The following is a 24,490-nucleotide window of genomic DNA, read 5'->3' on the forward strand; positions in this document are numbered from 1 at the left end:
GACCACTTCGCGGAACTCTCCGTCATCTATATTAGCTGTGACAAGACATGCCTGTCCTGTTGGCAGTTCCCACAAGCCTGAACCGGGATCGGCTACCCGACCTGGGACTGAAATGGAACACAAACACCTTCCAATACTTGGCAGTAAATGTATGGCGTGACTCCACATCTTCGCATGAAGACATAAACGTAAAATAGATGTACAATCCATGTCGTTCAGGAAGAGGATCCTGTTAATGGCGGGCAGAGCTGCCAGTTTGAAAATGGTGGCGCTACCTCGCCTGTTATACCATTTTGTTAATATACCCTACAACATACCCAAGGGTTTTTTCAGTAAGCTGGATTCAGTAGCAAGATCATTCTTATTGGGGGCGGGGGGAGAGGAACAGAATTGCACTGAACACTCTGCATAGGGACTACAGTTACAGATGGATCAGACTACACCATTTTCAGATATATTACTTAGCTGGGCAGCTGCAGTTTGTCATTAGCTGGCTAGCAGGTGGGATTTCGTCAAATACAATGCTCCTGCAAGTATCGATCGAATATTACTTCCTGAAGGAGGTGCAATTGGTTGGTGATGCCTGACTTCTGCACCAGGCCCGGTTTCTTGCATTAGGCAGGGAATTGTGGCACAGGCTGTGGAAAATTTAGTAATCTTGGACCCATACTCCCGGAATATCCCACTGGTGGGGCTGATTGGGAACAGTCTGGACTCTTACAACGATCAGGAGATACTGGGAGAACAATGGGATAGTTACATTAGGAGATATGTTGTAGGAAAGGAAACAAATGGATTTCACTACATTGAAGCAGGGCTCTGGCATACATGGCAGCCAATTCCTGGTGTACTTGGGCTTAGTGAGCGGAATAGTGGCGAGATAGTCAGAATTTCAGGAAGGCATTGAGAACGATCTGGTACTTGAGACTATGTATGATGTGGCAGAAGGGGGCCACATGGTTTCTAGGTTATATGAATTACCTATTAATAAAGTCTATGAGGCAGACTTGGCAGTATTATCAGACCTGGGCAGGATATTTACAGATGTGGAGTGGATCAGAGTCCTGCTATACACTAAAAAGGTCTCCAAGAACTCTCGAATTAAACTTGCTGGGATTGTAATTGAGGGAGAAGAAACACACTGCGCTCTTCACCAGGATGAAGGATTGAATTTGTGTGTTAGCCAAACATAGATTCGCAATGGCTTGACAGTCGGCTGAGGGACCTAGAGTCGAAGCTTGGTGGGCAGACTTGGAATGTTGGGCAATGGCCAAGACCACAAATAGGCACATAGCGGGGCATGGCGGGATTAGAAAAGCGAGTACAGACGTAGCCGTCTCAGATGCACTGGAGCAGGCAATGTTTTCCTCCTCTAACACATGGCCCCCGTGAATGAGTCACCTGGGAAGCGCCACCTGTTGAGGTATGATGTAGTTCATAGCCAAGGGGGATGCTGTTAGGATCAATGGGAGCCTCTGCATAGTGCCTACAGCCTATGTTGAAATGTAACCACGCATATATGCACATTGCAGATTCTTTTTGGTTGGTTTTTTTTTGGTACACGTCAAATATTTGCATTAATTACTATGTCAATAACCGGTGAGCCGGCAGGCTATTACTGCCTGATGTAATGCCCCCGGGGCCTGAAGTTACAGGCACGAGCGTAATAATGGCCCACCGGCGAGGCGTTTAATGCCATTAGTATTCCCGGGTCCGCAGTCTCGGAATACTAGTTTTCCTGAGTTTGCAGCCCGGAATACTAATGAGCTGACGAAACCTTTTCAAGCAGCATTTCTTTTGCCGTTTGAAAAGGTGTTGCTGCAGTCGCGTTAGTTCTAGGAACACTAGAAAGCACTCACTGCTTCATTAGTACAGAGCAACAGGGCGCCATTTTGGGCCAACTTTCTCTGTACTAATGAATGGGAGGAAACTGGCCACATTGGAAAAGGGAGAAGGGACTATGTGTGGGCCCTACTCCCTTTCCAGAGTCGCCAGGAAAAGAAAAGTGTACTTGGCGCGCGAGGCACGTAAGTGCGCCCACGGGATTACAATGTGGTATGGCTTGGAAACGAGCCAATCCACTTTAAGTGTATCCCATGGAATGTCGCCGCCGGGTACTAATGGTCGTTACCAACTACTGATGATACGTAAACGACACAAATGCCTGTTTGTCACTATATGTGAATAAAAACTGTTTTAAAAAGAAAATAATGCCTGTCTAACAGCAAAAGTAATCTATTAAACGTTTGTGTGGCTATGGGCTGTGGCTCTGGGCTGTGGCTCTGGGCTATCTTGAAAATACATTCGTTTTTTTCTTATGTATCACATTTTCTCAATATAATTTGCAATGTATGCACTAACATCTGCTTATGTAATCTTCCATTCATGTCCAGGCAACAACCAAGCTGGGAGATCTGATTAATTCTCTGGAACGGTTTGAACCACATAATCCGCAACTTTATTTTAAAATGTCTCTAACTTTTAGCCGGATGGTGAGTGATTCTTAAATTGAAACCTAATCTAAAACATTTTGCTGCTTTTAAGCATTGACATAATCTAGGTCAATCCTTGTTTTGCCCTTCACATTACTGTATTTAATGCATTCTTTTTAACTTGTTTTCTGTGGACAAAGGTAAATCATAGGTATGGAATATGTCTTCAAGCCAAGGCCTCATTCTTTTACAAACTTATTTGCCTTTTGACAAGAACATTTCTGAATGGTCATTCCTGAAGAATCGAAGTACCTGATTTTTGCCAAAAAAGGAACTGCATCATTAATCAACCACTCCAGCTCACCTTTTAAACACCGGCCCCGATTCCTCTGCACCTGCTCTCACAATATTGTCAACACCAGATTCATCATAGTTAGAGCTGCAGTAGCATCTTGCTTGAGTGTTACGGAGGCACAAATCCATGTTTACTCACAATGCCAAGCATTTACAATGACCATGTTGTTATCAAAACTTGCATGCAATGCTTACTTGCGTATGGGTATAGCATAAGGAGTATTGGGATTCCATCTTCCAATATCACTACTCTTCCGTGTATGCCTGGTGCCATTATGAATCCTGGGTCTATAAAAGCCCAGCACATTGACCAATCCTAGTCTATTTACTTCCATTCTTTTAACACACTGCATGCGTCTTGTGGCCTTAAAACACAAGTCAATTAGTCATCTTGCTGAGAAGCTGACTGTCAAAGCCGTGTTTGATAAACAGCGCACTGACACATGTTCAGAGGGTTTACACAATATTTATTTGCAATATTCTTAACTGAATTCGCATAATGTATTGAAAATATTCACAACCTTTCAGTGAGCCCCTTGGCTTTCCTCCTAGCCCTATGGGGGAATTCTTTTTGGGCATCATCCGTTCATTCTGGGTTTAAATGAAGACAACATACTGTAAAGACAGGATAACTTCTGTGTTTCCAGTAAAGCCAAGGTCTCAAAGGCTGCAGGGCCTGAGGGGACCAAATGTTCTTCAGGCTATGCAGTCTCTCATTGGCTGGTTGTATCCCGTTACTGTCTCAGTCACTTGAAGCCGGGGGGGGGGTGGGTGGGGCGGTTTAAACAGTCCTGCTATTCTCTTCTTTTTTTTGTTCTGCGTCTATTTGGTCACAGGTTGCTTCTTCTCATCCAGGCATTTCTGGTTTGCGCTAGGGTCTGTGAGGGATCTGAAATCCGAGGCAGACAACTTGGTAAAGGGTTTTCACAGTTAACTCAAAAGGTTGTGACAAACACCTCACTAGCCCTAACCTAAAGATGGTTTCCTGCCTATCAAAATAAGACTAAAGGAAAACACTCTAATAAAAGGAATATATCCCTTTTATAAATACATACATTAAACTCATAAAGGTAGAACATGACAATTCAAATAAAACAGAAATAACAGTTATACTCGACATTAACTTAATAACCTTGTATCCTTGTAGCTGGGGTCAGATCCCTTTAAGGTTCAAAACATGATTTCCAATCAAGGTTCCAAATATGAAAGTTCTTTGTTTTTGTATGACCAACGTGTACACATAAAGTTCACTTGACAAAGTTTCTACAAAATTAAAAGAAAAGTCTTTATCTTCAAGCTGCAATATAAACTGCAAACACTTCCACAATTCTTCTGATTTCACAACAATGTTTTGTCAAGTTGGTTTTTACCACGGTACATCAAACGCAACAGTGGCCTTGCCACCTTTTTCCTTCACAACATTTAACCACAATGCAGTACTTCAATGTCTTCATCCTGGTTCACTAACCTGCCAGGACTGCACATTAGGTTCCACGGGCATGTTAATTAGAGTGGCTTGTGTTTCTGGCGTAAAGCCTGACTGGCGAAGCCATGCATGCCTTTTTATAATAGTCCTGTCTGCAATGACTCTGCAGGCATCGTCAGCTGCATCGAAATTTGATTTGAGGAAATGGGTAGATACGGCCCTTCTGTCTGCGGCCACTTGAGCTAGTTGTGCTTTAAGTGGCTCCGGGGCGGACGAAAGTAACCCCCCCCCCAAACTCCTCTCATGAGGAAGGTGGTGAACAAGTTGCACAAGGAATCGATGACGCTTATCCTAGTTGCTCCTATTTGGGCAAGACAACCGTGGTATCCACACCTGCGCAAACTGGTGATGTGCGATCCCATCCAGCTCCCATGCCAGTACAACCTACTCACCCAACACGAGGGACTAACAGTGCACCCACAACCACACTCAATGAACTTGGCAGCATGGCTCCTGAAGTCAGAGTTTGGGCAACTCAATCTACCGCAAAGCTGCATGGATATCTTGAAAGAATCAAGGAAACCAAACACTAGGCACTGTTATTATGACAAATGGAGACGATTCGTAATCTTGTGCCAGACTAATCAGATCAACCCCATAGATTGTGCTCCATCCAACATTCTAACCTATATGCTCCACTTGCTAGATGCAGGGTTAGTGTTCAACTCCCTAAAAGTCCACCTGGCGGCCTTGTCAGCCTACACCACTTCCCATAATAAGGTCTCATGGTGGAAGGTACCAGTCATCAAATCATTTATGGAAGGGGTAAAGAGACTCCACTCTCCAATTTCTAACCCACCGCCAGGTTGGGACCTCAATGTGGTACTCGCTAAGTTCATGGGTTACCCATTCAAGCCTATGCACAAGTCTAGTCTCAAACACCTGACTTATAAAACTGCCTTCTTAGTAGCTATCACTTCTATAAGAAGGGTTAGTGAAATCCAAGCATTGTCAGTGAACAAGCTGATTTTACATACTCACCCTAGGTTCCCACCCGAATTAATCTCCAAATTTCATGTAAACCAGTCTACTGAGCAACCATTTTGTTCCAGGAGCCCAAAAGCTCTGCAGAGGGAAAACTCCACACACTAGATGTGAGTAGAGCGTTCCTCTACTACGTAGACAAGACCAGACCGCTAAGAAAGACAGATCAACTGTTTGTCTCCATAGCGGCAGGCAGAGAAGGTGACCGCATCTCTAAGAATAGCATCTCTAGGTGGATAGTCAGATGTATATAACTGTGCTATGCCCTATCAGATAAAACACTGCCTTTTACGCCAAAGGCCCACTCCACAAGAGGTACTGGAGCCTCTCTGCCTTTCATTGCAGATGTCCCCTTAGACAGTATTTGCAAAGCAGCTACATGGATCTCAAAACATACTTTCACTCAGCACTACTGCATTGCCACTCGTTCCAAGACAGATACACAAGTGGGACAAGCAGTTCTAAGACATTTATTCGCTCATGAACCTTCTCACATCCCACCTCCTTCCACTGCTCGCTAATCTATGCACAGCATGTGATCTAAGCAGATTCCACAAGCCTCAGAAGGGATACATTACTCACCGTAATCATATATCTGATGCTTGTATCTGCTTAGATTCACATGCGACCCACCCTTCCTCCCCTCAGAGAGAAGGCGCATGGATGCTTATGAGCTTGTCTGATACGTATCTGCTTGGATACAACTGTACTCCCGCTACACCTCATGCTACCTCATGTCAGAAAAAGAACAATCTGAGGGACCTCGACGCGTGAGGGGTCACGGGTATAGTGGACTTCACACTAGGGATAGTATTACTGGCACGCCCTGTCGACGTCCTTTTTCGAGTTTCAAAAACAACTGTAATACTCTGCAGCTTCCACTAGATGTTGGCCTATGCACAGCATGTGGATCCAAGCAGATACAAGCATCAGAAATACGATAAGGCAGACTGAATCTTCTTCCAGATGCCTGGGGAATGTGAGGTGGGCTACTGCTGCCATCACCGCAGAGCCCTGTGGTGTCCTTCTGCACACAGCACTTGTCTGCAGCACACTCGAGCGAGAGCGACTCCTGTTCTCACATACAAGTTCATTTGCATCCCTGCACAGCCTCTTTGAGAGCATGTTTTCTACAGAATTTGACACTCTTGTGGTCACCAACTTAGTGAAAAGTAATCTGTGAAATTCCATCAATGCCTTGCCCATGTTCTGCTATTGCAGTGTCTATATTTAGGGGCAGAAAACCTTTCTGGGGACAACTGTTACCGTTAGTGTTTTGCCTGTTACTATCTCTGTGGTAACCAGTGCCATTAGTTTGCAATAGAGGTTGGAAGTTTCTTTTAAAGGGACAGGCATACTGTTAACTATGTGACCAGCCCCGGACACATGAGTGGGGCATGGTGGGGCGTGCCAGGGAATCCACCCTACTCCTCTCTCTGGTTCACCATTGCTCAGCAGGTGATGGTCCCTAGCCCCCATGATGCTGCTTATCTGTTCACACTAGGCAGCTCTTTTTCTTTCTTTAGCAGTTGTGGCTGCGACCGGGGGAGGGGTGGGGCAGGGACTTTTACCTGTGAAATATTGCAGACCAGAGTTTAAACTTGGTGAGCGCGTCAACAAGGAGACTCCTAAATCAATGGGTTTTATTGTTCAATATGCCTCACTGTTCATTTTAATGCACTTATTAAGTAGTATATAAATATTTTTTTAACTTTGGTTTTTATTAGCATTTTTTAGTGATACAAACAGGTTCAAGGCAAAACTGAGGTGGATATAATAACCCCTTACCCCTCCTGCCCCCCATCCCCTCCGCCACAACACCGACCCTCCCGCTATCCCCCTGCCCAGACCAGAGCTTTCATCTAGGGTGACTGAATGGTCTCTCCATATCTTGTACTTAGGAGATGATGTCATTGGTGACCATATCGCTGGCTGACTTGAGGCCGCCATTCCCCGGGTCGTGGGTCCCCGGGTCGAACACCACACATCTCAGGACCTGTCCCACACCACTCAGGCCGGGACCTCGCCTTGGGGTCAGTGGACGTCCCATCCCCAGGACTGCTGTACCCCATACCAGTTTGCAAGGAATGAACCAGTATCATTGTTCACCATAGCAGTCAGTTTATCCATCAAAAACATGTTCTTCACCTTTTTCAACCAATCTTCCTTGGAAGGGGTTTCCGGGCTCTTCCATTTCTGCGCCAGGGCTACCCTGCCCACCCTCAACATTGTTTCCCACATCCTTGGGTATCTGTATAATTCCGTTTCCTCCGGGGGGAGGCCCAGCAGCATCGTTAGGGGATTTAGTGGGAGAAGTTTGTCTGATACTTCCGCAATCCAGCCCCTCACTTTCCCCCAGAAGACCTGGACTTTCGGGCAGTGCCACCTGGAACCTGCCTGACCACATCCCCTTGGGTATCTTGGTGACACCCCTGGGAACATCTTTGACAATTTTACTGGGTCCCTATGCTACCCCTGCAGAATCTTAAAGTTATGCTCCATGTCCGAGGTGAATATGTTCCCATGGAATGCTATTTTGAATATTCTTGACCAAGCATCCTCTGAAATATCCTCTCCTGCCAGGTCGTTCCAGAATGAGCGGAACCTCCTGCTTCCCTGAAGGTCGTAGGTGTTTAAGATTTTGTACATTCTAGATACCGCTCCCTTCCTTGAAGTCGCCGTGTCCAGGAGCTTCTCAAAGGGGGTCAATTGTCTCCTCAGGTTTTGACCCCATGATTGATCGCAGAGGATGCCCTTGAGCGGAGGTTTTCGAAGATGGAAAGAGACCCATGTCCGAGAGCGTCCCTCAGTTCCTCGTCCGTTAGGAATTCGCCCTCTCTGAACTGCCCTGCCCATTCCATTCCCATGTCTGACCAAGTCTGGGAGTGCCGGAACCCCTTAGTGCCGAGTTTGAGAGGGTGGCCCCAGAGAGAGGTCATCGGGGACGGCTATGAAGTGAGGTAAGCAGTCTGGGGGCCCTCTTTCCAGATTTCCCAGAGAACACCCAGTGTCGGGTGAGTTTTCAAGTGTCTCGGGATCGCCTTGCGCGGGGCCCATAAGAGGTCACGGACCTTTAGAGGGTGGGCGTCCTTGTCTCCTAAATATGACCAATATGTCCCCAGTCCTTCTTTCATGTGTTCCAGGCGGACGCGCAGCTGGGCGGCGCAGAAATAAAGGTGAAAATCTGGTAACCCAAACCCTCCCTCCTCCCTCGGTAGAGTCAAGGTGGCCCTCTCGGTCCTCTGGGTTTTCCCTTGCCATATAAAGTCTCGTACTGCGTTCTGTAGGTCCCTAAACGTCTGTTCAGGGACACTGGCTGGGAGCGCCGTGAAGAGGTACAGGAGCCGTGGTGATATGTTAATTTTTACTGCTGTCATCCGGCCGTACCAAGACAGAATCATCTTACCCAATCTCCTCAGATGAGACGAGATCCCTGCCATTATGGGGTCATAGTTAGTGGTGGCAGGTTTTGATAGATCCCTGGTAAGAAGTACGCCCAGGTATCGTATAACGTCCTTCCCCACTGCAATCCCATGGAACCTGTTTAGAGGGTCCATCTCCGGGTCTCGTGTCCTCATTGGGAGAAAGACTGATTTCGTTGTGTTAATTTTCAGGCCAGAGAAGCGCCCGAATGCGGCCACCAGGGACAAGAAGGGGGGAAGCGAGGAGCCAGGATCTACCAGGTAGGCTAAAATGTCATCCGCAAACAGGGAAAGCTTGAATTCAACCTCACCTCTTCTAATCCCGCTGATGTCCGGGTGTGCTCTGATCGCTATGGCTAATGGTTCCATCGTAAGGACGTATATCAGGGGGGGAGTGGGCAACCCTGCCGTGTCCCTCGGGAGAGGGGGAATGGTTCGGATAGCTTCCTGTTCACTTGAACCCTTGCTGTGGGGGCTCAATAGAGCGCGGTTACCCAGCTCCTAATGTGTGACCCGAAGCCCATTTTTTGGAGGAGTTCCATGTATCTCCATTCAACCCTGTCGAAGGCTTTCTCCGAGTCTAAGGAGAGGACATATGCTTCAAACTCCGGATTTTGAGCAAGATGAAACAGATCTATTGGTTTGCGAATGTTATCTGACCCCTGCCTTCCCCTAATGAAGCCCACCTGGTCCCCATGGACCAGCTTCGTCATTATCCCCTCCATCCGCCTCCCCACCACCTTGGCCAGGATATTTACATCCATGTTTAACAGCGATATAGGGCGGTAGGAGGAACATTCTGCGGGGTCCTTACCTTCTTTGGGCAGCACTGCTATTATGGCCCCTATCATGGAATCTGGGAGAATGCCCCCCTCCAGCATGGAGTTGAAGACCCTCACCAGGTGCGGTGCTAGGGAAGAGCGTAATCTTTTGTAAAAGTATACTGTAAAGCCGTCTTCTCCGGGGGAAGTTCCCACTTCATCCCTCTAATCACCTCAACTACCTCCTCCTTGGTCACCGGGCTCTCCAACCCTTCCGCCATCTCCCTCAACAGGGATGGGACTTGGATGGAGTTCAGGAAGTCTTCTATCTGGGCGTCGCCCCCGTCATATTTTGACAAATATAGTTTCTTATAGTATTGGTGAAAAGCCTCTCCAATATGGGGAGAATCATAACCAAGTGACCCCTGGGCATTCCTGACCACCTTCACCATTCTACTTCTCTGGACCCCCCTCAACTACCAGGCTAGGATCCTGTCCGCTTTGTCCCCTTTGTCGTAGTATTTTTGCTTGAACATCTGGAGACTTATCTCCGTTTTGTGACGGAGTAGGTCCTTTAACTGGAGCCTGTAGTCCTCCAGGGCGGCCACCCGGTCGCGCTCGAGGGCCTGGTCCGGGGAGCCCCCCGGCTGGAGACGGGCTATTTTTTCTCGCAGGTTTTCTCCTGGGCCTCCCTCGCCCTCTTTTTCTGAGCTCCTATTTTGATGAGGACTCCTCGCAAGGTTGCCTTGAAGGCGTCCCACAGTGTGTGTGTGCCCACCGCCCCGTCATCATTTAGCTCAAAGAATTCTGTTATGGCATCTAAGACTTCCTGGGCGTAGACCTCATCCTTTAATAGGGCATCATTACATTTCCAGCGTCTTTGTTCTTTGCGCCATCCCTCCGCTATGGTGACTCGGACCATGTCGTGGTGCGACCAGGGTACAGGGTCCACCCCATGGCCAGTGACATATGGGCGGAGTATCTCGTCCACCAGAATGTAATCTATCCTAGAGAATGAGGAGTGGATGGCCGAATAGTACGTAAATGAGGGGGCGTCTGTCCTGGGAGTCGGGATTGTATCCACCAGGCCCAGTTCCGTGTTCACTCTCTGGAAGTTTTGCGCCGTGGCTTCGTCCACGGGCCTAGTGCCCAGGGGGCCTACCCGCTTTCTGTCTGTGGATGGGTCCAGAACCATGTTGAAATCCCCATCCCCCCCCCCCCCCACTACCACTGTGCCTTGAACAAACAGCTTGAGCCTCTCCTTCACTTCTTCCCAGAATTGGGCTTGACCTTCGTTCGGGCCGTATACTACTGCAAGGGTTAGGGGGAGCTCTGTAGGGAGCCCCTTACGAACAGGTAGCGGCCTTCGGGGTCCTTCTGTACGGCCTCTGTATCGAAGCCTACGTCCCTTGCTATCAAAATGGCCACCTCCCTTTTCTTTACCTTATGCGATGCGTAGAGAACCTCTCCATTTCCTCCCCCTCGCATTTTGGGTTCCTTCCCCTGCGCCCAGTGTGTCTCTTGCAAGAAAAGCAGGTCTAGTTTCGCCCTCCTGAATTCTCTACAGACCAGAGACCTCTTACTGGGGGTATTCAGACCCCGCACATTCAGGGTACCCAAACAGGGCCGGCAGGCTATCAGCCATAATCTAGGTTTCCCTCTTTTGGTCATCTGCATCACATCGTTGCTCCCTTTGTCTCGCCTCTTGGACACTTTTGTTCCCCTTACTACCCCTGCGGATGGGTTTTAAACGTTTCCCCAACTGCCCCCTAAACCCTATCCCTAACAGAACAACCCCAACTAACTTGTTAACCCCCCCTACCCGGCGTCCAGCCAGTTAGTGCCGCCATTTCTGGCATTTGGCCAGACCACTAGCCTACCCTCCTCGGCCAGGCATTCAGTGAAAATCTCAGTTCTATGAGCCCTCCCCCACCTCCCCTGCTTCGTCCCCTCGGTAGCCCCTGCTTTACTTGCTGTTCAAGGGGACTCTGCTTATGGCGTAACCTCTAGTACTTCCATTCCCGATCTGCCAGTGGTTGGGTCAACCCGATCGTCAGCCCTCCGAGTCGTTACGTTCTCCTTCCCTTGCGGACGGCGGGGTGTTCAATTTTCTGTATTTCCTCAGGCTGGTTTTCCTTCTCCTGGCGCCCGACAGGCCAGAAACGCCCTCGTCAATCGCCGCTGGGCCAACTGGGCCCCTCCGGGGGGTCGGCTCCGTCACATAGTCCTGAATGGCCCCCCTTATATCTTCTTCCGTAATCAGCATTGTCCGTTGGCCCATATATTCGAAAGCCAGGGAGAAGGGGTACCCCCACCGGCAGCACACACCCTTATCCTTTAGTAGTTGCGTTAGGGGGCGGCACATTCTGCGTTTCGCCAAAGTGTATGCGGAGAGGTCCTAAAATATTGAGATCTGAGTATTGTTATAGGTGATCACACCCGCCTTCCTCGCCTCCTCCAGCACCTTCGCCTTTTCCGTATAGTAGTGGAACCGGGCCAGGACCGACCGAGGGATCCCGGCCTTTCCCCCAGCCCTGTGCACCCGGTCGAATGTTAGTTCTGTGGCCATCTCTTCAGCGAATAGGAGGGTGATGATGTCTCTCACCACCCGGGTTAAGTCTCTCTCCGTTTCTCCCTCCACTTCAGGGATCCCAAAAAATCTAAGGTTGTTCCTCCTTTCCCTGTTTTCATAGTCATCCATCTGCCTGGCTCTCTCCTCGTCCCTCTTCTCCAGGGCCGCCAGCCGCATACCCATTTGCACATCCTGGGTTGCTGAGGTGGACTGGTAAGTTTCCACTTGTAGAAGCCTGTCCTGGACCTTGTCCACCCTGTGGTCCATTTTCTCAAATTTCTGCGCGATGTCCGATCGCATGTCCCTGATTTCCTGTAGGATAGAAGCAAAGCCCCTTTCCATTGCTGTTGTGGACTACAACGGGACTTCTGGCTGGGCCATGTTCCCGGTGTGGTTAGGGTCTTTGATATTGCACCCGGTTTCCTTATAGTGATAAGCCTGCAGGGCCTCCTGCCAGTTCATTCGGTCATCTGGTGTGCCCACTGCGGGGACCGCCGCATTCCGGGGGGTTTTGGGGGTCTCCTCCAGGGCCCGCTCAGCAGTGTCCAGAATGGGGTGTCTTGGGTGAGCCCGTAGGCGGAGGCAGCCCTTCTGTGGGCAGGCTGCCATCAGGCGGACACGAGCCCCACCGGCTCCGGGTGGGGGCCACGCACCTGGATCCCTCCCCGGGATTGGCGGGGTGTTCCTTGTTGTCCACAGCGGAGGGGGGAAAAGTTTTTTCGGGGCTCGAGTGGGTAAATCCCCGGGACAACCCACCCCGGGCGAGGGGGCCGCCAACGCCGTTCCACCTCTCAATTCTGTCACTCCGTAACCCCTCTTGGGTGGAAGCAGGCGGGCACACGCCCTGTGAGAGAGCCCAGGGGCCACCACCTGCTATAGTCCGACGCCGTTGATTACCGTCTCTCCCTCTGTCTCCTTTGTAGAAGCGGGCCGAGAAAGCTCTTGGTCTCTTCGGGGGAGGGGGATGCGTTCCTTCCACAGGGCAGATGTGCCGGGGTTCCGGCCGCGTTATGGATGCCCGCGGCCGGCTTGTGAGTTTTTCGTTGGGCCCACTTGAGGAGGGGGGGGGCCATGACCCCGGAGGTGCGGCCTCCCCGGGTCTGTTGCGGGAGTATGTCATGGGGGGCCTCGGCTCCTGGGCCCGCCCCACCACAGCCCGATCGCTCCCGTAGGCACCGGGGGGTGCTGGGCCCCGGCCCCCACGCTTTCAAAATCCAGATGCCGGGTCCGGGGTTGCGCGAAGTCTCCAGCCGCCTGTCCGACTCCACCGGGCGCGCACTCCGATTCGGAGGGAGGGAGGCGGCGTAAGCGCGCTTCCCACTCTGGTGCCACAGTCCCGCATTTGTGTGCTTCACCCGCGAGGGCAGGGAGCGAACGATGGAGGGGGGCGTGCTCTCCGGCGAGGTTCTCCCGCTTTGCTGGGCAACGCCACCTCTGCTTGCGCCGCGGCCGACGGGTCTCCCTGCCGCTCTGCCTTCGTGGGCCGCGAGGCCCGTACTCCGTCCCCGCGGGGTCCCCGACGATTGCTCTTTCGAGCAGGGGAGGTCCGGGGGGGGTCCTAAAGTCTAGCTGGCCCCATAAATCTGCCTGGAGGGTCCGGGGGGGCTCAATTCCTTCAAACGGCCCAGCTTCGGCAGGAGCACGGCGTTCAGGCTGCCATTACCTGTGCACCCCCTGTTGGCCTCAAGTAGTATATTTTTAATGTTATTAATTCATTATTACTGTATTCATACCAAAAATGGGGAAGATGCATTGTTACAGCAACTGAGTTTCGTGAGATGAATTAAATGCAAACGTAAACTTAACATGCCCTCCCAATTGAATTTCCTGTGCAGATCTGATATTACCTAATAAGAGAATAAAAAGCCCACCCGAACGGAAGCCGACATCTCTCTAGAAGTAGTATAGCAGAACAGTCTGGCATATCTTCAGGAGGTGAGCATGGCTGGTAGTTCATAAACACAGTTAAACAAAGAAACTATCCAACGCTGGTATTCAGAAAAAATATACACTTTATTAAAATAAAACATAAACCTCTTATCAGTTGCAGAAATGGGTAGTTTAGCACGCACAACACAAGATGCTAATAATTGCATGTATAAAAACAGTAACTATCATTAAGACCAGCCACACCCCACAACTACTAACATGACATCACTATCTTGTGATTGGCCCTATCCATAAAGAGGGGAGGGGAGACGAGGAGGGCCTAAACATAGAAAGACTTGGCCTTCTCATAGTCATCATCGGTACCTCAACTACCACGCAGACAATGTTCACAATATTCTGGATCCCCTAGCACATAGGAACATTGGTGATCCAAGTGCATACCATAAACTATATATAGAGCTAGAAGAGAAAGAAAGGAGGTTAGGCACTGAAACACAATACTAGAAGACCACAGCAAGTTAGACTTATAGTGTCAGTCACATGGACTCCATACACTTCCAAAATCACCACTGAGCTGTGATCTAGCACCTTGAAGCGTCTCTTGTGCTAGATGGAAATACCAATGCAGATCTCAGGCCAAATGAATGGACAGACTCAAATAATATGGCAAAGTACTACTTTGTTTGAATCGATTGTGTCCTCCAACGTAGTCCTCATCTTTGAAATTTAATGTCCACAGCTCGGCTGCTTCGGAATGTTTTTTTGGCAGAGGGGGCCCTGCATCGATGGCGTTGGGTCGGAGACCCTCGAAGGCCTCCGTCGAGGGTGACGTCATTGGATGTTATCGGTAACATGCACGGCATCCGTAACCTCAATTCCGTTTCTTCCGCAAACGTGTTTGCTTCGTTGAAAACTCGGTGCGCCTCGTGCTTATTGTGAAACCGATTATGTCTTCATCGTTTACCCCGACCACTCCGAAGACGGAATTTAAGAAGTGTTGTGACTGCGGCTCCAAAATATCGATCATGGATCCGCATCGCATTTGTCTGTGGTGTCTTGGCAAGAGACACGACAAGGATGACTCCTCGAAGTGTCAGTCGTTGACTGCCAAGACCTTGCAGGAACATAGGGGGAAACTAAAGGTAGGGAAGGTATCCACGCCCGTAAATCACAGCCTGCTGGACTTTCGACCAACGAGTCGAGAGGTGACTCTCCTCGTCGGAAGAAGTCCAAGCGGTCTCGATGTAGGAGAGGTTCCCGCTACTCGTCGTCCTCGTCGAGGCGGTCCAGGAAACGGCACCATCAGTTGCCTTCCTCGTCCTCTTTTCTTCGGACGCCTCCCCAAGATGGATGGTATGCCCGTTCAAGTCATCGACCCCGGCGGAGTGGGATGCTTTCCGGGTGGCGATGATGAAAATGTTTGATAAACATGGCACTACTCCGCCTGCGCCTTCTGATGAAGCCAGCAAGGACCGCTTTTAGCCGCATACCTGCGCGCCTTTGGGCCCAGATAAACGGCGTGATAAACACCGGGAGCCTTCGCGGCCCCGTTTGGACAAGGCCTCGAAAGATTACCCGAGAAGTGCCAAGTCAAGGTCTTTGTCTCCGGTAAAACCGGCGAAACCTTCGCCCTTGAAGGCATCAACGACATCGGTGTCATGCCTGTCGGGTGCACCTGTTTGGTATTCAACCCTGGTGAGGCCCTCAATGCCTTCAACGCCATTGTCGACGTCTGAGCCATCGGCGCCGATTTTGCCAGTGAAGATCCTTGTGCAAGTAGACCCTCCGAGGAAGGCTACTGCCAAGTCTTTGAGGCCTGTGGCTGATAAGAGGTTGACTCCTTTCCCGTGGAAGGATTGCTTTCGGTCCCTCACATTAATGAGGAGGAGGAGGAACAATCTGAGGATGAGGTTGTCCCTTTTGGTCTCCAGTATGGGACCCTTAATGCTCCTGATTGCCTCATTTCAAAGGAGAGTCGGATGGTTTTTGGTTCAGGGTCCATCTACCGACCCTGTGTTGCCATTTCATATGGCCCTGCAGAAAAGGGTGGCTGCAAACTGGGACGCCCCGGAGGCTACTCTGGCGGTGAACAAGTCTCTGACGAAGAAATACCGCCCATCCATTAGCAACCCCGGCTACTCTTCCACTCACCGCACTCCGGAGAGTTTGGTGGTCCAGGCAGCTACAGCTACCTCGAAGCAGGCGGCGTACCCTACAATCCCTCCTGATAGGGACGATAAGCGTATGGATGGATGTGCACGCAAGGTGTTTTCTGCTGGGAGTATGGCATTAATATCTGCCAACTCTACTTGTGCCTTGGAAAAATATTCACACTCTCTATGGAAATGCATTTCGTTAGCGGCTGAGCATATTCCCGAAAGGGAAGGAAGGGATCGTTTTCTGGCTATTGTTCAGGATGGCAAGGATGCCATGTGTGAATCCCTTCAGTCTGGGTTGGATACTGTGGTTAGTGTGAGCAGGTCCATGGCTACGAGCACCGTCATACGTAGGTTTGCGTGGTTGCGGCAGTTGGGTTTTGCACCTGATGTGCAGGCTCGTCTTCTCAGCATGCCCTTTGACGGGTCTCATCTGTTTGGCAGCAAGGCTGATGAGAGCCTTGAGAAGTTGCAGAACTCGAAGACAGCTGCCAAGTCTTTGGGCCCTGCTGTTCGGCAACCTCAGCCTTTTCGTCCTAGGGGACAACAGTGGAGGGGTGGATCCTTTTGTTTCTACTCCTCATTTGGAAGGGCGAGAGGAATGGCAAGTCAAAGGGGCCAATGTAAGTTTCCTTGTGGTGAACGAGGTAGGGGTGCCAAAGCCGCTCAAGCTGCAGCCTCTTTGCCATCAGGCACTGCAGCAGCCGCTTTAAAAGCGCTGTGAGGCCTTGAGTCACGTTTCACCAGTAGGGTGTAGGCTGTCTGAGCATCTAGAAGAATGGCGAGCCATTTGTTTAGTTTAGTTTCTTTATTCATACCGTGCGCTGAACCCTAGGGTAACTGGGTGCCAGAAGTTGCAACAAGTTATAGGCATTTATGTGTGGGCTCTGGAAACAATTGCCCACGGCTACTGCCTACCTTTACTTCGACGGCCTCACGACAATCCATCGGAGAAGCACTCTTTGAAGATTCCGGATCCGCTCCTTGTGCAGGAAATATTGACCATGCTGGAGAAAGGCGCTATAGAACCAGTGCCTGTGGCAGAGAGGAACACGGGTTGGTATTCCCCGTATTTTTTTTATTCCCAAAAAGGACAGAGTACTGAGACCAATCTTGGATTTACGGAGCTTGAAAAAGTTCCTCAGGAAGGCAAGTTCAAGATGGTCACTCTTTCTCAAATCCTACAGACCCTCCAGCTTCAGGATTGGTTGGTATCATTGGCCCTGCAGGATGCTTATTTTCATGTGCCGATCCATCTCAATCACAGGAAATACCTGCGGTTCGCAGTTGGCGGCTCGCACTATCATTTTCGGGTCCTGCCATTTGGGTTGACCTCCGCCCGAGGGTCTTCACCAAGCTCATGGTGTGGTGGCAGAGCATCTCAGGAGAGGGGGGATTGACGTCTACCCCTACCTGGACGATTGGCTGATCAGGGTGCGTTCTCCCGAACAGGCTTTGGAACATCTCAGCATCACCTGCCACTCCCTTCACAAATTGGGCTTCTCCCGCAATTTCAAGAAGTCACATATGAGACCTTCCCAACAGCTCCAGTAAATTGGAGTTGTGTTGGGCACTTCCTTGGGGAAGTGCTCGCCACCCAAGGTGAGGGCTTAACACATTCTCCAGATGGTCAACAAATTTCAACATGCCCAGTGTCTTCCGTTTTTTTTAATTCTTAACGTTGCTCGGCCTCATGGCGTCCTGCATTTTTCAGGTGCCAGAGGTCTGACTGAGAATGAGATCCCTTCAATGGGTTCTCAGGACGCAATGGTTTCAGTTCTCAGGCAAGATGCCGGATCTCATTCAGATTCAGTTCCGGGTCTCACAGGATAGTCTATGGTGGATCTGCAAAGGAAATCTCATGAAAGGAGAACATTTTTGGCAACCGTGGCCGGAGGTAACTGTAGTGACAGACGCCTCCCTCACAGGGTGGGGGGGCTCACACCAATAATCTGGTCATCAGCGGTCGTTGGTCTCCATCGGAGTCCAAGCTGTACATCAATCTTTCAGAGCTGAGAGCAATCGGGCTAGTACTGAAGGCTTTCCTGCCGTCTATACAGGGGGAGAATGTCCTGATGATGACAGACAACACGGTGGCCATGCATTACCTCAACAAAAGAGGTGTAGCGGGGTGTTACGCTCACCTGGCTTCTGCAGGGGCGTTGGGTCGTGGTTGGAGTCCTCCCTCGAACTGGCTCCTCGAAATCACCTTCCCCTTCTGCAAATGGTTGGACCTGCGGCTTTGGAGCTGGGTGTTGCCCCTGTAATTTTGTGATGAACGGCTATCCGTCCTGCTTTCCTTAGCAGGGGTGCGTAGAATGGACCAAGTTACTTCACTGGTCCGTGGGGGTGTTGATCCAGACTAGCTGCGACCAATCCACGTATAAGGTAAGTCTTTGGTACGATTATAGTTTGTTCGATTAGAGTGTTTGTATTCCGTTTTAGAAGTAATTCTTGCAATGTCTCATTCCATTTCCATAGGAGCGGGAATAGAATCTGGATCGAAGAGAATCCGGAGACCTTAGAGGCTGATGGAGTTCCAACAGTGACAGGTAAGATGGTCTTTATAAAGGAGCTTTAGTCTCTTGTATTATGCGGCCAATCAAATGCATATGAGTCCTAACCTGTTTGTTCTGGTTTCCTCATAAATGTCGGCCACCAACGAAGAATGGTGCCCGGTTCCTCGATGAAGATTGCAGGAGGAAGTCTCTGACTCTGCCCGTGATGGAATGGAGGCAAGAAGAAGAGTCCGGCACAGGCCGCGACGAGTTGCAGGTGAGAGGGGCGCTCTGCGGTGTAATGACTGGCATGCTCAGCGGTGTAGCGGCTGGCAACAGGTAAGATGTGCACTCTCAGCGATGTAGCGGTTGACAACCGGTAAGAAGTGCGCTGCGTTCAGCAATGTTGAGGTTGGTAAAAGGCAGGATGTGTGTCCGGAGATGGAGCGGCCGTCAGCAGGTAAGACGCGTCTGCAGCGAGTAACTGGAGGGAAGTCGCTCGCAGAGGTGGGCGGAAGACTGCAGGTAAGAAGTGTTCTCGGAAGAATTTTCAGGATGAGGCTGAGAACATCCAGAGAGGCACCAGTGAGTACAGCGGGAGTGTTACGCTGATTGGAAGCAGAATAACACAAAGCGAAGGGCACGTGTATGGCCTACCAACCCCACCTTGCCCTTCTTTGGGCCTGTAGCACGTGCCTTCCAGTTCTGATATATGGCCACGCCCGGCCCAGCTGCACACGCCCTGGGCCTAGAGTATGCAGAGCACACTTTAAGATGAGCCTGGCGCCAGAGGCGCCAGGACTGGGTCCAATGGGACCCCGGGATGAGGAAGGACTGGCCCCATGCCTAGTGGCCATGACACAGGGTCACTGCCACTGTGCAGAGAGGCGATGCAGCTCTGGTTTTGGGCAATTCAAGAGGGAATCTCCCTAGCGGCGGTACATCTAGCCGGAGAGGAGAACACAGTGGCAGATGCTCTGAGCAGGCAGAGCGTGGTCTCCCACGAGTGGGAGATAGGTCTGGAAGTCCTTAAGGAGATCTCTGCTATTTGGGGAACCCCGCAGGTGGACCTATTCGCGACCGGTGCCAACCAGAAGTGCAAGAGGTACTGCTCAAGGTAATTTCCTTCGAGAGGAGCTCTAGGAGACGCGTTTTTCGTGGATTGGCATTTCCTGCTTCTGTACGTGTTTCCTCCGATCGCCGTCGTTCCTCAAGTTCTAAGGAGGTTACGGAGGTTTGGGTCTCACATGATCCTCATTGCACCAGATTGGGCCAGGAGAGTGTGGTACCCGGACCTTCTAGACATGTCCATCTTTCCTCCCATTTGTCTTCCCCAATGAGTGGATCTTCTCTCGCGAGAGGAAGGTCTGGTTCTCCATCCAGACGTTAAGACTCTCAAACTTCAGGCATGGTTTCTGAAAGGTTGAGATATAGGGATTGGGACCTTCCAGATGATGTAATGGAGGTGTTGCTTTCGGCCAGGTGTCCAGCAACAAAGTGCCTGTACCGTTGGTGTAAGTTTTGCGACTCCTCCAGGGGGAACAATGTTGATCCTTTTCCGTGTTCAATTCCGGTGGTGTTCTCCTCTTGCTTTCTTTAGCACTCAGGGGTCTTCAGGTGGGGACCATTAAAGGTTACCTAGCAGTGCGGTCCATATTTAAGCGCTCATCCGAAGAATGCTCTTATTTTAAGTTTGCACTGATCACTCCTTTTGTAAAAGGACTCACGGATGTGTTCCTGCCGTCGCCTTTTTAGGTGCTGGTCTGGGACCTTAATCTGGTCTTGAAGTTCTTGATGGGTCCTCGGTTTGAACCATTGCACTCCTGTCCATTGAGGTTGTTGACCTTTAAGACTGTTTCCTTGGTTGCAATAACATCTGCTAGAAGAGAGAGCGCGTTGCAGGCACTGTCTTCTAAGCCACCCTTTATTGTGTTCCACAAGGACAGAGTTGTATTGAGAGTATGTCCTTCCTTCCTCCCTAAGGTGGTCTCTGACTTTAACTTAAGTCATAAGGTTGTGCTACCGGCATTCTATCCCACTCCACATCCTAGTAAGGAAGAGGAATGGCTACATAGGTTGGATCCGAGAAGAGCGTTAAGGTTCTATCTTTCCAGGTTGTCCAAGGTCAGAGTGGACAACCAGCTCTTTGTGGGGTACACTGGTCACAGGTTGGGCCAGGCTGTTTCAAAACAGACCCGGTCTCGGTGGATCATCCTCCCTATTTGAGTGCTATAGACTTGCGGGCAAAGACCTGCTTGAGGGTTCATTCCACCAGGGGCATTGCTATATCGACAGCCCTACAGAGGGGCGTTTCTGTTAAGATGCGGCGACATGGTCTTCAATCCACACGTTTGTTAAGCTTTATTCCCTGGATACTTCACATGTTCAGGATGTGGCCTTTGGGAAGACTGTGCTTTCCTCTGCCATTTAATTGGGTATATTAAATGGCAGAGGAAAGCACAGAAAGCGCAGCAGCAAGACTACTCCTCAAACTATCCAGAAGAGACCACATCACTCCAGCCCTAAAAAACACTACACTGGCTCCCAGTAAAACACTGCATCACCTTCAAAACAATGAGCATAACGCACAGGGCAATCAGCGAACAAGGAGCAGAATTCCTACACAAGAAAATAAGTCTACAAACCAACGAGACCCCTCCGATCAAGCAACGAAATCCGCCTGGAACTCAAACCATACCTTAAGAAAAAAACTTGGAGGCACCTCCTTCTACCACTTAGCCGCAAAAACCTGGAACAACATCCCAAAAGAAATAAGAAACACTGAGGATCACCTAAAATTCAGGAAATCACTAAAAACATGGCTCCTAAACACCACAGACTAAATCTGGAAACTAAAACCGGAAAAAGGATGACTAAACCGGAAAGGACACGGACATCCCCGACCCAAGAGGGTAACTCCCACGGCACCTGGACGGGTGACACCGGATAGACTGGAACACAGGCGGCACGCACAGAAACTGAGTCAACTACCCCAGACAATCCCACCAACACTTTCGCCCGCCCCTTAGTTACCGCCAGGCACCACAGTGATGTGGAATTGTCAAGATATTGGCAATTACCACATTACTTGAGAGGTTGACATTGGCAGGTGCACTGGCCACAGGAGTATGAAGGGAGGATAAGGGGAGCTATGAGAGAGCATGTTAGAGGTGGGGGCCAGAGGAGTAAGGACCCTTGTATGCCAGTCGGACCCAGATCAGGACAGAGCCGCATCAGGGGAGACTACGCAAGCCGAGCGCCTCAATTCAGGATAGAGACGCAAACTAACCAACCCTACTAACAATTTCCCTTTCTGCATACACCACTCAAACTCCAAACCAAACACAACCAAAACCTACAGCACAACAAGCCGCACAAACGTCACTACATTGCAACAACAAAACAAAAACAGTCTTGCACAACAGTACACAACGACTACTGGCCGCAAACACCCCAGGCCCAGCCAACGGACCCACCGGGCTGAGGCCGCCAACAGCACATCACTTCTCTATTGCACTTTTCCTGCTTCCTCCCACTAACTTAACCTCCCCTCCTCTTTCAGAGCCGCCAGGGGACCACTCCGGTGGTGATAGTGCGCGGTACAAATGTCCTTTAACATTAACATATCTAAATTCTTCTCCCTCCTCCACCTTTGGTTACTGCTTTGGGAGTCTGCAAAGATGAGGAATACGTTGGAGAACACAATCCATTCGAAGAACAAGTTACTTACCAACTTGTAACGTTCTTTTGACTGGATGTTCCACCCAACGTATTCCTCAACGCCCTCCCAGCCTAACGCTGTGAAGAATTTCCTGTGTGGTTGCAGTTTACGTTCCGACAGGACTTAAGGCAGCCTACGCTGGTTGGGCCCACATGGCCTAAACGGTGAGAAGTGGGAAAAAACATGAACTGAGGCTACGGGCGCCGTGTGTGCTACTTATAACATCCGATGACGTCACCCTCGATGGAGGCCTTCGAGGGACATCGACCCAATGCCATCGACACAGGGCGCCCTCTGCCGAAAAGAAATTCCAAAACAGCCGAGCTGTGGACATTACATGTCAAAGATGAGGAATACGTTGGAGGAACATCCAGTTGAAAGAACGTTACCAGTTGGAAAGTAATTGTTCTTCTCAATTGAATAAAGCAGGGTCAACTTCCAGACATGAGACGGATGCTTGCACACTCGCACACAAACTTGATTACACAGAGGTCTTGTACCACAATATACGTAATCTATGACATCTTCCTATGTGGAAAACCATAAAACCTATTAGCAGAAGGGATTGGTTAGGGAAACTTATCTACTTACAGAATGTATACGGTTTAGTACTTCATAGGCTGTCCCTTATTTGTAAGAAACACCTAAAATTACCTCTAAATATGTATAATGCTGATTAGACCAAAGAAAAAGGCAGCGGATTGATCTATGTAACATTGTAAAGCAGGTTGCCCCATAGACCCACTGATTGGTTGGCATTCTCACCCAGCCTTGGACTTTCGGCTCAGCTAGCAGCACCTAAGAAAACAGAAACACGGGCTTGAATCACATCAGATTATTCACTTTCCTAATTAGTCCATCTCTCATCAGTCCGGCCATGAGCCAAAGTTTTCCATCTGTAGTTGACCTTGTAGCCTGCTCTCTGTTCTATGACATTCAAGGGAGTGAAAGCACATCACGATCTTCATCTGAGGCTTAATGAATAGCCTTTGGTTTTGACTTTTGAGTCACATGTGAAGAGACCACAAATTTGTCAATTTCAGCCTCTCATTTATTGCTATTTGATTAAATTATAGTGAGTGTCGTTGCTCCTCTAGAGACTTGCTCACTCTACCTTGTATAGACTGTATACACTTTTAATTGTCAAATACTTGGCTCTTGCAGATGTTTTCTTCCTTAATCTAAGAGAAATATGTCTCGTCCATGGCTCATCAGTCTGCCTCCCGTCGTGCTTTGCAGCTATTCCTTAAAAATAGCATCCTTTATCACGTGCTAACATAGACTCCTCTTTGTTTTGCACACAAATCTGTTCTTCCAGCATCTCCGGACTCTGCAACCCTAATCTGTTTATGAGATAGCTTAATTGAATATTAACACGAGCCAGCGTCCATTTTCCAACTATGGCCGTCTTTGCCACGTTATATATTCCTCTGTAGCAAGCTTCTATGTATCTGTTCTACCTTGCGTTGCTGCTTATTTATACTTATTGGTCAGCAAGTTACTTTGTCTTCTTTTGCATTCGTGAGTACTTTATCGTTTTGTACATGTTTGCTTATCGCTTCAGTTACATCGTTACTCTTAAGTATTTTCATATAGTTTCAGTATGTCCTCGTATAGCTTCTTTATGACATCACTCTGCCCTCTTCAGATTTCACTCAGTGCTCCATGATGTCCAATGGTGCGTGTTGACATCCTTCCATTCAGCATCCTTTCACACTTTCAGTGTGAGGGTACATTCAATATGGCTGTCTGAGTGCATATCATCTCTCGTACGCACAATGCCATATAGGCATAACACATGGAGTCTCACATAGGGCTCTTTTCCTGCTGTTCCATTATGATGGCAGTGAGGGTGCGGCAGTTAGAGAAAATGCATCCAACTGCCCCTCTACAGGGCAAGCGCAGGGGAAGGCTGGCTTTGGCAAAAACGGCCTGTGGCATTACATTATGGATCCCTTCAACCTCTATCCGATGTCTTTCTCCAATCACTTCCTGATGTTTCCCTCCTTAAACCCTCTGATGTACCTCGACTGATTCCTCTTGATGTCTCTCTCCAACCACCTCCAGATGACCTTCCGCTACCACCTCCTGATAGCTCTCTCCAACCAACCTGTTGATGTTTGTTCTCCCCCCGCTCCCGGTCTCAAGCCCCTCCACTCATTCTAGTCTCTCTCCCAACTTCTTCCACGCTCCTTTCACAACCATCTCCAAATG

At 49.6% G+C, this 24,490-nt stretch overlaps 1 protein-coding gene across 1 annotated transcript in view; it reads left to right on the plus strand.

The window, feature by feature from the left end:
• Positions 1 to 24,490, plus strand: part of TTC21B (tetratricopeptide repeat domain 21B) — a 1,345,192-nt gene that overhangs the window by 304,334 nt on the left and 1,016,368 nt on the right. Inside the window, exon 8 of the mRNA XM_069616283.1 lies at positions 2,394 to 2,492. Within this exon, the coding sequence (XP_069472384.1) occupies positions 2,394 to 2,492 (99 nt within the window). The remainder of the gene's footprint in view (positions 1 to 2,393; positions 2,493 to 24,490) is intronic.

This window comes from Ambystoma mexicanum, chromosome 9, assembly GCF_040938575.1.
Source record: "Ambystoma mexicanum isolate Mex_15411 chromosome 9, UKY_AmexF1_1, whole genome shotgun sequence".
Classification (NCBI taxonomy): domain Eukaryota; kingdom Metazoa; phylum Chordata; class Amphibia; order Caudata; family Ambystomatidae; genus Ambystoma; species Ambystoma mexicanum.